General features: G+C 49.2%; 1 protein-coding gene across 1 annotated transcript; it reads right to left on the reverse strand.

Moving 5' to 3' along the window:
- Nucleotides 1–7,204: 7,204 nt before the first annotated feature.
- Nucleotides 7,205–9,553, reverse strand: TNF (tumor necrosis factor). The gene is made up of 3 exons (XM_059699697.1): nucleotides 8,809–9,553; nucleotides 7,998–8,076; nucleotides 7,205–7,698 (listed from the first exon to the last, which is right to left on the reverse strand). The coding sequence occupies exons 1-3, from the start codon at nucleotides 8,992–8,994 to the stop codon at nucleotides 7,277–7,279; spliced, it is 687 nt and encodes a 228-aa protein (XP_059555680.1). The 5' UTR covers nucleotides 8,995–9,553; the 3' UTR covers nucleotides 7,205–7,276.
- Between the last annotated feature and the right edge of the window lie 433 nt (nucleotides 9,554–9,986).

Here is a 9,986-nt window from a genome sequence, read left to right on the forward strand (position 1 = left end):
TAATTTGAATTCTTAACCCTTAGAAACTTTAATTTCTAATGACAACTGAAAAGTAAGCAATTAGCACACTTTAGATTGGCAAATTTGCCGAAACCGGTTTGGCTCAGTGGATAGAGCGTCGGCCTGCGGACTGAAAGGTCCCAGGTTCGATTCCGGTCAAGGGCATGTACCTGGGTTGCGGGCACATCCCCAGTAGGAGGTGTGCAGGAGGCAGCTGATCGATGTTTCTCTCTCATCGATGTTTCTGACTCTCTGTCTCTCTCCCTTCTTCTCTGTAAAAAATCAATAAAATATATTAAAAAAAAAAGATTGGCAAATTTATGAATATATTTCATAACCTCTAGAAACATAGTTTCTTTTACTGGCAAATATATTTCATAATTTTTAGGTTTTTTTTTTTTCAATTGATTTTTAGAAAGAGGGAGGGAGGGAGACAGAGAGAGAGAAACACCCATATCAGAAACACTGATGGGCTGTCTCCCACACGCACCCTGACCAGGGATCAAACCACCACCTTTTGGTGTACCCACAATGCTCCAACCAACTGAGCCACACAGGCCAGGCCTATATTTCATAATTTTTAGATACATATGCTTCCTCAAGTATGAAACATGTTCATTAACAGATCCAAATTTATGTTTTAGTTTATCTGTAATAAGAAGTCAAAAGTAGATAAACTTAGACTTAACAATTGATGTTTTAGTATTTTTTTTTAAATGATGTAGATATTCAATGACTTTAACCTAACTCACCATTTAACTTAACTTGGCAAAACTCTGGGATACAAGTTACTAAAAGATTTAAAAAAAAAAAAAATATATATATATATATATATATATATATATATACTTTTTATTGAATTTTTAGAGGGAGAGGAAGGTAGAAGGATAGAGAGATAGAAACATCGATGAGAGAGAAACATCATCAATCTGCTGCCTCCTGCACGCCCCCCCACCCCCACCCCCACCCCCACCCCAGGGGATTGAGCCCAAGAGCTGGGCATGGGCCTGACCAGGAATTGAACCCTCGGCCTCTTGGTTCCCGGCTCAGTGCTGAACCTCTGAGCTACACCAGCCAGGCCCAAAAGACCTTGATAAACTATTTAAGTAAACATACCATAAAGCATAAGTATTGCTTAAAACTTTAATTTTACTCCTCTCAGTAATAATGTTTAGGTTACTTAAGAACATTTATTATACCAAGTTGTTTTTCTTGCTGACAGATTTTGCAACAGATATAGCAGGGACTTCTCCTGACCTGGCGAGAGCTTGCTGACTAGTAAACCCAGGTAGATGAAAGGGTTACATACAACCCTAAGGATCTGCCGCTGTAACCAAACCAAACTGAAACCAGCTCTCCTATGAAATATGCTCCAGATCCCCTGGTTCTGAGGAAGCATTTGGATTAGTTCCTATTATATTTTTGAGAAATTTTATGTAAGTACTTAATTTCTTTCAGCCAATTAAACAGACTTTTCCAAATTAGCAATATTATCTAGGGGCAGAAACTACCACACGGCATACATGGACACACAGACAGATGCAAACAGAGACCTGATAGTTTTGTTTTTAAAATTTCAGCCATGAGTTAGTAAAATAAGGCAAACCCCCACTAATTTATAAGTTAAGTTTATTGAGTCAGAGGGCTAAGGCCTTTTCTTATTATATTTCTGAATGAGACAGTTAAGACTTGTATTTGTCCTTGGCAAGGAATCTTGGAGTCAGAGCATCAGTTTGTGCTTTTAAAAAATGCTCATTTCCCTTCTTCTTCCTTCAGCCTTAGGAATCAGAGGTAGAGACAGGTGGGCGCTGACCTGCTTCTAGAGCTGCATTTCTGGTTTCCCAAAGATTTGTAAGATGAGGACAGTTGCTCTCAATACCCCAAAGAGTTGGGGTTTAACTTATGTGGCACCATAGGTTGATCTACCCATCCACATACATCATTCCTAATTAGCTTCTTTCCCTCTGGGCACGTGGTTTTATTTCTGTTTAGGGGAGGAGGCTTTTAAAAAATTCCCAACAAGGTTTGAATCTTTAGCTTCCAATTTTGCCAGATTTCTGACCATAGACTCATTGAGTTCTTTGAAATATCAGGTTTCCAGGGATGAGGGGAGGCGGGGGAGTGGGGGAGGAGGGAGTGGGTAGAATCAGGAAGAAAAGTTAAAGTACCTGCATAGATGACCAAAGCTTCCTCAGGACCCTTTTAGAACCGCTTTTAAAATCAATTTGTCTTTTTTTTTTAAATTAAATCTTTATTGTTCAGATTATTACATTTGTTCCTCTTTTTTCCCCCCATAACTCTCCTCCTCCCAGTTCCCACCCCACCCTCTGCCCTCACTCCCCACCCACTGTCCTCATCCATAGGTGCACGATTGTTGTCCAGTCTCTTCCTGCATCCCCCACACCCCTTTCCCCCCCACCCCAAGAATAGTCAGTCCATTCCCTTTCTATGTCCCTGATTCTATTACAATCACCAGTTCATACTGTTCATCAGATTATTTATTCACTTGATTTTTAGATTCACCTGTTGATAGATGTGTATTTGTTGTTCCTAATTTGTATCTTTACCTTTTGCTTCTTCTTCCTCTTCTTAAAGGATACCTTTCAGCATTTCATGTAATACTGGTTTGGTGGTGATGAACTCCTTTAGCTTTTCCTTATCTGTGAAGCTCTTTATCTGGCCTTCACTTCTGAATGATAGCTTTGCTGGATAAAGTAGTCTTGGTTGTAGGTTCTTGGCATTCATCACTTTGAATATTTCTTGCCATTCCCTTCTGGCCTGCAAAGTTTCTGTTGAGAAATCCGCTGACAGTCGTATGGGTATTCCCTTGTAGGTAACTGAGTTTCTTTCTCTTGCTGCTTTTAAGATTCTCTCTTTGTCTTCTGCTCTTGGCATTTTAATTATGATGTGTCTTGGTGTGGTCCTCTTTGGATTCCTTTTGTTTGGGGTTCTCTGCACTTCCTGGACTTGTAAGTCTCTTTCTTTTACCAGGTAGGGGAAGTTTTCTGTCATTATTTCTTTTTTGTTAATCCTCACCTGAGGATATTTTTTCCATTGATTTTTAGAGAGACTGGAAGGAAAGAAGGGAGGGAGGGAGGGGGGAGAGAGAGACTTAATTGGTTGCCTCCTGCACGTACCCGGACCAACCCAGGTATGTGTCCTTGACCAGGAATCGAACCCGTGACCCTTCAGTGTGTGGGCTGACTCCCTAACCACTGAACACACCATCCAGGGCAAAATCAATTTGTCTTTTATTTATTTTTTAAAATATATTTTTATTGATTTCAGAGAGGAAGGGAGAGGGAGAGAGATAGAAACATCATTGATGAGAGAGAATCATGGATCGGCCGCCTCTGGCACACCTCCTAGTGGGGATCGAGCCTGCGACCCAGGCATGTGCCTTTGATCAGAAACAAACCGGGGACCCTTCAGTCCACAGGCCGAGGCTCAATCCACTGAGCCGAACCGGCCAGGGCTCAATTTGTCTTTTAGATTAGAAGCTTCTGCATATCAATCAAAGAATTCATTCCAATACCCCCAAGAGATTTGAAATTCTCTCTTTAAGGAAGCGGTCTTGAGGTGGACTTAAAGTTTTCTCTTAATGGCTATTAGAGTTTTAAGTTATTTTGGCTAAGTTAGTTTATTTTGTGCCAAAAGGCACATGAGGAGGAACAAAAATGTTTGTATATCTAACTGGCTAGCTAGCGTTCCTGGGAGAGAAGCTTTTGGGAATTTTTTAGGGGTCCCATGTTAAAGGTAAGTTCCTCTGAAAGCCGGGTCCAGTTCAGCCTTAAGGTTAGACAATATATAAGACAAGGAGATGTTGTCTATCTTTGAATCATTTTGTTTCTTTTCTTTTTTTAAACTATATATTTTATTTATTATTTTTTTAGAGAGAGGAAGAGATAGGGATAGAGAGTCAGAAACATTGATGAGAGAGAAACATCAATCAGCTGCTTCCTGCACATCTCCTACTGGGGATTTGCCCGCAACCAAGGTACATGCCCTTGACAGGAATCGAACCTGGGACCCTTCAGTCTGCAGGCTGACGCTCTATCCACTGAGCCAAACCGGTTAGAGCAAATCATTTCATTTCTTAAAGGCCTCTAAATTCCGACCGAAAAATGCTTCTCATCCAGGTTGTTTAACATCCTAAGATGTAACTAATTTTGGAATTTCAAAAAATCTCTAAAGTGGCCACTGCAGTTCTAAGTTGTGCTTGAGGTCCTTTGGGATAATGATTTGATAGAGAATAAATCCTGGAGGCAGAGGTTCAGAGACTTGTTCAAGTCCAAAGCTAGCATGTGAGAATAAATCCTAAGTTTTGAACATGTAGACAGCTGGTGTTCCAGACGGGGTTGTCCTTCTGTAGCAGATTTAGACAGAGGACATCCCATCACAGACACCAGTGTCAGGGAACCCAAGAGTAAAAGTTCTGAACCTCAACCAAAGGGAGTGACTCTGTTATAACAACCTGGTTATTATTAACCGGAACGGAGTAAAGAGAAGACCAAGACATACCATGTACACAGTTTTGCCAGGAAGCTGTAGTTGAACGCCCTCCAAGTCTGCTCCCCATGGTGACGGAGAAGGGACTGGACACATGCCCAGTAAGGTCTGAGTGTTGTGGGGAGGTGCCGACTTGCCTGTCAGCCGCACCAGGGAACAGGTGATTGGCTGGAATAAGCATGGCCACTGCAAGGGTGAGAAATCTGAATATTTAAATTTCTGAACAAAGGGTGTTCTCTCTCTTGGCTCTTGGTCTTTGGCCCTCAGGCCCTCTTGGGACTCCTGCATTCACCGCATGGCCTACCACCATGTGGACTTTGCACAACGGAGGAATGGACTCTAATGAGCTTGAGGCTGAGCTGGACCCGGCTGCAACATGGACGGAAGCTCTGGACACTGGCCCTCCTCTCGGCTCCGCCGGATCCCCAGCGCACCTCTTTCAGGACTGGGGTAAGGACAGGGACTTTACAACCTGAGAAATGTAACTCCACGCCAGTGAAAACCACCATTCTCCCAGGCAAATCTTAGAAAGTTCTAGAGATATTGCAAGAACCCCATTCCCACAAACAAGGAAGGAATTTGATTCTCTGGTAACAGAAGGAGATTCATAACCTAGAGGACTCACCACTGGAATCCCGGGGCTGTCATGGAGACAACACAGCACAAAGGGCTCGAGCACACACCTTGCTCAACCCAAGCGGGCAGCCCCAGAGCTGAAGCAGAGTGTCCTTCGGGTCCACGGCTGCCACCGTGACGCTGCCCGCGCGCAGCTGGAGCACGAGGCTTTGGCTAGTAATCACCGGTGAGGATTTATCCCAAGGGCCTAGGAGGTTTACAAACTGGAAACACCGCTGGCAAGATGCAGAGCGTTCAGAGGAAGAGAGAAGCTGAGGGCTCTTAGAGGAAACAGTACTTTCTTGGGAAGAAACAGCTCTGCATGCTTAGCCGCTGGGTTGGTTCCAGATAGTAATTCTCGAGATGATGGGCAGGCAGTCTGTTCGCTGGATGCCAGGTGGTCTGGCTACATGGACATTTGTCCCTTTGTCCTTCAGGGGCTCAACAGAGGGTTATCAGGTGGTTTGATGTACATCTAGATATTGACACAGGGCTGGAAAGTTCAAAAGGTTAAGTTCCAAGACTGGTTAAAGCAAGAATAAAATTGTTTCCTCTGGCCTCAACCTACTTGATTTTAGTAATTTAGCTGCTTGGCTATAGTGACATTCTATTTCTTTGTGCTATTCCTCAGTGGCAGGGAGGAAACCCAACTTCTGAGCCCAGTGAGAGCTCATATTCTCTGCGCCTCCATTTTTTACTTCATATTTGTTTGTGACTCTGTGTCCAGAAGAGCCTCTGGGGGTAGGGGGTGCTTTTCTCTTTCCAAGTCACCCACCTCACATCCCTCCCCTCATCATTTGCCAAAAAATTCAGGGAGACCAAGCTGCCGTGGGCCCTTCCCACACACCTTATTGCTAGCTTTTTCTTTTCTTCTATCGCGTCAGTCCTACCCACTGAGAGGTGGAGGGGATAGAACGGCTGGGGCTGGAGAAAGGAGAAAAGCCAGGGTTCACCGAGTGCCCGAGTCAAGTGCTGTGCTGGGCACCGCGGCAGCTTTTCTCTGGTGGCTGCGTCTGTGGTGGGCATTCCTCTCTCCATCTGACAGATGAGGTGCAGTGCTGGTTCCAGTGGGCCAGGTGGGCTGGAGGCCCCCAGGGGGATTTGGAGTCCAGATGCCTGAATGTCTGGGAGCCCTGGGCTGTGACTCAGGTGCCAGAGAACGTGGCTCCTCCGGGCTCTCTCACAACAGCCAGAAATCCCACCTGAGCACCTGAGCGGCAGGACTTCCCCTCTCCCGTTGGAATTCCCAGAGGTGGAAATTCCCACGCCCGAGGCGGAGGTAATTACGCTGGGCTGGGGCTGCGCGTTCCTCTGGGTGGGGCCGTCTGGCTGAGCTCTGTCTCCTGTGGGGTCTCCTTAGGACGGGGTCCAGGCACCCCAAGCCCTGTGGAGAGAGGACTCCGGGGAGCAGACCGCACGACCGATGCAGAGTTAATGCCAAGAGACCGAGCTGCTTTTCTAAGCCACTTTATTTCTCGCCACTGACCAGTAGGGCGGTTACAGGCACAGCTCCCCTGGGGAGCAGAGGTTCAGCGATGTAGCGACAGTCAGTCACTAAATCAACATTATTTAGACACCTTGATCAGATAAATATTTTTAAAAACATAAGCAAAGGGAGACACAGAGACCAGGAGGCCAGGTGGGAAGAGCCTAGCGTTCAGCTCCATTTTCACGGAAAACATGTCTGAGCCAAGGCAGCCCTTGCACTGGGTCTCCCTGGACACCTGGCCCCCCGAATAAATACTTTTATTAGCAAATAAATAAATAATAAATAAATAATAAATAATCACAAGTGCAAACATAAATAGAGGAGCTGGCCCTCTGGGCGCTCTGTCTCAGGGAAGCTTCCGGGAACATTTGCAGAAAGGGAGGTAAGATCTTCTCACGGGATGTCCTGAAGTGTCTGGCCAGAACGAAAGGTTCCCCGGCCCCCATACCCAGGTGTCCCGGCTGCATTCAGGCATCCAAACCTGCGTTTTGAATGCTTGGAAGTGGCCGGTGCCCCGCTGTCCAGGCCACACCACAGTGCGTTCTAGGTTTCTAAATGTTGTTTAAAGTTTTAAGCTTGGAGCCCAGCCCAGAGGGGATGGAGTGGTCTGAAGGAGTGGGGAACACAGGGACGGGGGTGGACAAGAATGGACACCCTGCTCCCTCAAAGGGCCACGATCCCAAAGTAGACCTGCCCGGGCTCCGCAAAATCGAGATAGTCCGGCAGGTTGATCTCGGCGCTGAGCCGGTCACCCTTCTCCAGCCGGAAGACTCCGCCCAGGTAGATGGGCTCGTACCAGGGCATGGCCTCAGCCCCCTCTGGGGTCTCCCGCTGGCAGGGGCTCTTGATGGCAGAGAGGAGGTTGATCTTGTCCTTGTAGGAGACGGCAAAGCGTCTGACGGTGTGAGTGAGCAGCAGGGGGGCGTGAGGGCAGCCTTGGCCCTTGAAGAGGACCTGGGAGTAGACCAGGTACAGCCCATTCAATGGCACCACCAGCTGGTTGTCTACCAGGTTGACACCATTGGCCAGGAGTGCGTTGACCACCTTGTTCTGCCACAGCAGCTGCCCCGTAGTTTTCTGGTTTGCTGGAGGGAGGGAGAGGGGAGTCAGGGTGACCCTGTCAGTTCCACTCCCACATCCTGGCCCTTGAGTCCTGCCCACCCTCCACATCCTGTTCCTGACCCCTCTGTCTGTCTGTCTGTCTTCCCATATCCCATCTCCCCGAGGAGCTCTGAGCACCCCCGAGGCGGTGGTGCTTCTCCTCCCGCCCCTTGAATTCAGTGAGTTCGTCTCACAGGGTCTCCAAGGACTGTCTGCCCTCAGCCTGGGCTCAGCTCCCCAGCCACCTGCTTCTACGCCCCCAGACCATCTTCAGAGCTCTTACCTACAACATGGGCCACAGGCTTGTCACCTGGGGTTCGAGAAGATAACCCTGAGGAAAGAGGAAAGAAAAAGGTGAGACCCTTAAGTTTCCCCCCAAAATAGCCTGCTACTTTGACCTCCATTCCTCATCCCTCCACCCCCAGGTGTAAATTTCCCCGCTGCTACCATCCCAGGACTAACACCAACTCTACCCAAACCCAGACGTAGGCAAGAGGCTTAGGCGACACTCACCGAGGGTCTGGGCCAGCGGGAGGTTGCCCATCTGGAACTGCTGGGGAGAAGGAAGAGGATTAGCATCAGAGCAGGTCCCCCCGGGGAGAAAGAGCTGGCTGCTTAGCTGGTGTGTCCTCTCTGCCTGATGTGTCTAGTTTTCTCTCCATCCACAGTTTCACTCACTCACCCGTCTATGCGACAATCTTTGTTGAGAGCTTTCCAGGAGGCAGACGCCCTATCTTCATCTTTCTGTATTTCTCCTTCCTCCACCTCATCTCCTTCATAGCTCCCATCTCTGCTCATCTCAGCATCTTCATTCATAGCACCTGTTTTCTCCCCAGCTCTCTACTCATGCCCCACAGCTCTCTACACATCTCTCAATATGTGCTTGTCTGCTTGCTCATTCATTCACTCAACACATGTTTAGTGAGCACCTTCTAGGTGACAGGTCCTCTGTCTCCAACCTTCTCTCTCGCTGATCTCTCCACTTCTCTTTCTGCCTCCCCGTCTTTCTCCAGTGTTCCCTCCCCACCTCTCACCCTCTTTCCCCCCATTTCTCTCTTGGTGGTGGGGGGAGCCGAGGCTGGCGAGGCACTCACCTCTTCCCTCTGGGGGCCGATCACCCCCAAGTGCAGCAGGCAGAAGAGTGTGGTGGCTCCTGCCACGAGGAGGAAGGAGAAGAGGCTGAGGTACAAGCACCGCCTGGAGCCCTGGGGGCCCCCTGCCTTCTTGGGGAGCGCCTGCTCCGCCAGCTCCACGTCCCGGATCATGCTTTCAGTGCTCATGTTGTGTCCCAGCGACGCACAGGGCGGCTGCGGCTGCGGCTGCGAGAGGGTGGAGAGGGTGTCCGCGGGAGAGAGCTGCCTGGCGCGTCTCTGGGGCTGTGTCGCTGAGAGGTCACTTCCCGAGGGTCTGGAGCTGGTCTCTCTCCCGTGTCCTCGTGTCCTCGCTGAGCAGTGTCTGTTGGCTGCCTGTGCCAGCAGCTGCCTTTATAGCCTGGGGGGTGGAGGGCGGGGAGAGCTCTCATTCAACCAGCGGAAAACTTCCTTGGTGGAGAAACCCATGAGCTCATCTGGAGGAAGCGGTAGTGGGCCCTGCACCTTCAGTCTCGGTTTGGTTTCTTCTCCATTGCGGGGGTGGGGATTTGGAAAGTTGGGGACACCCAGGCATCAAGGATACTGGCTGCCCTCCCCGCCTGGATTTGGAGGTGGCTTTGCTGGGCCAGTCAGTGTTGTGAATGTAGGACCTTAAAGGCTGGACCCCAGTTCCCCTCTGCCCCCCAATTCCCACGGTCTCCATTCCTTTTGGGGACCAGGGCTGTGGCCTGTTTCCCTCTAATTTGCAGGCAGGTCTCACATAGGGGCAGCACTGGAAACGGGAGGGGTTTCAGAGAGCTGAGTCCTGGACAGGAAGAAAAAGGGGAAACCTGCTGGGGGGCTGGGTCGCTGGGAGAGGAGGGGATGGGCCCCTGGAGGCCTGGGGGAAGAGCAGGGGCAAGCCTGGGCACCCCAGAGAGAGCAGGCAGCCTGGGAATCCCGAACCCCACAGGCAGGCCCTCCCCGTTCGCTCTGGCCTCACAGTGCTGTTTCCGTCTTGGCTCCAAAGGCACCCGAGGCTCTGATTTTCGTATGAAGCTCAGTGTGTGGCCACGTGACCCCAAAGAACGCCTGCTCCCTCGGGTCTCTGGAAAGGGCCTAGTCCCAGAGCCCCTGGGCGTGACCACCTCCCTCAAATGTCCCCTGTGTTTCCCAGCCCCTCACCTTCGAGACTTTCAGGG

The sequence above is a fragment of the Myotis daubentonii genome, chromosome 6 (assembly GCF_963259705.1).
Source record: "Myotis daubentonii chromosome 6, mMyoDau2.1, whole genome shotgun sequence".
In the NCBI taxonomy this organism is placed as follows: domain Eukaryota; kingdom Metazoa; phylum Chordata; class Mammalia; order Chiroptera; family Vespertilionidae; genus Myotis; species Myotis daubentonii.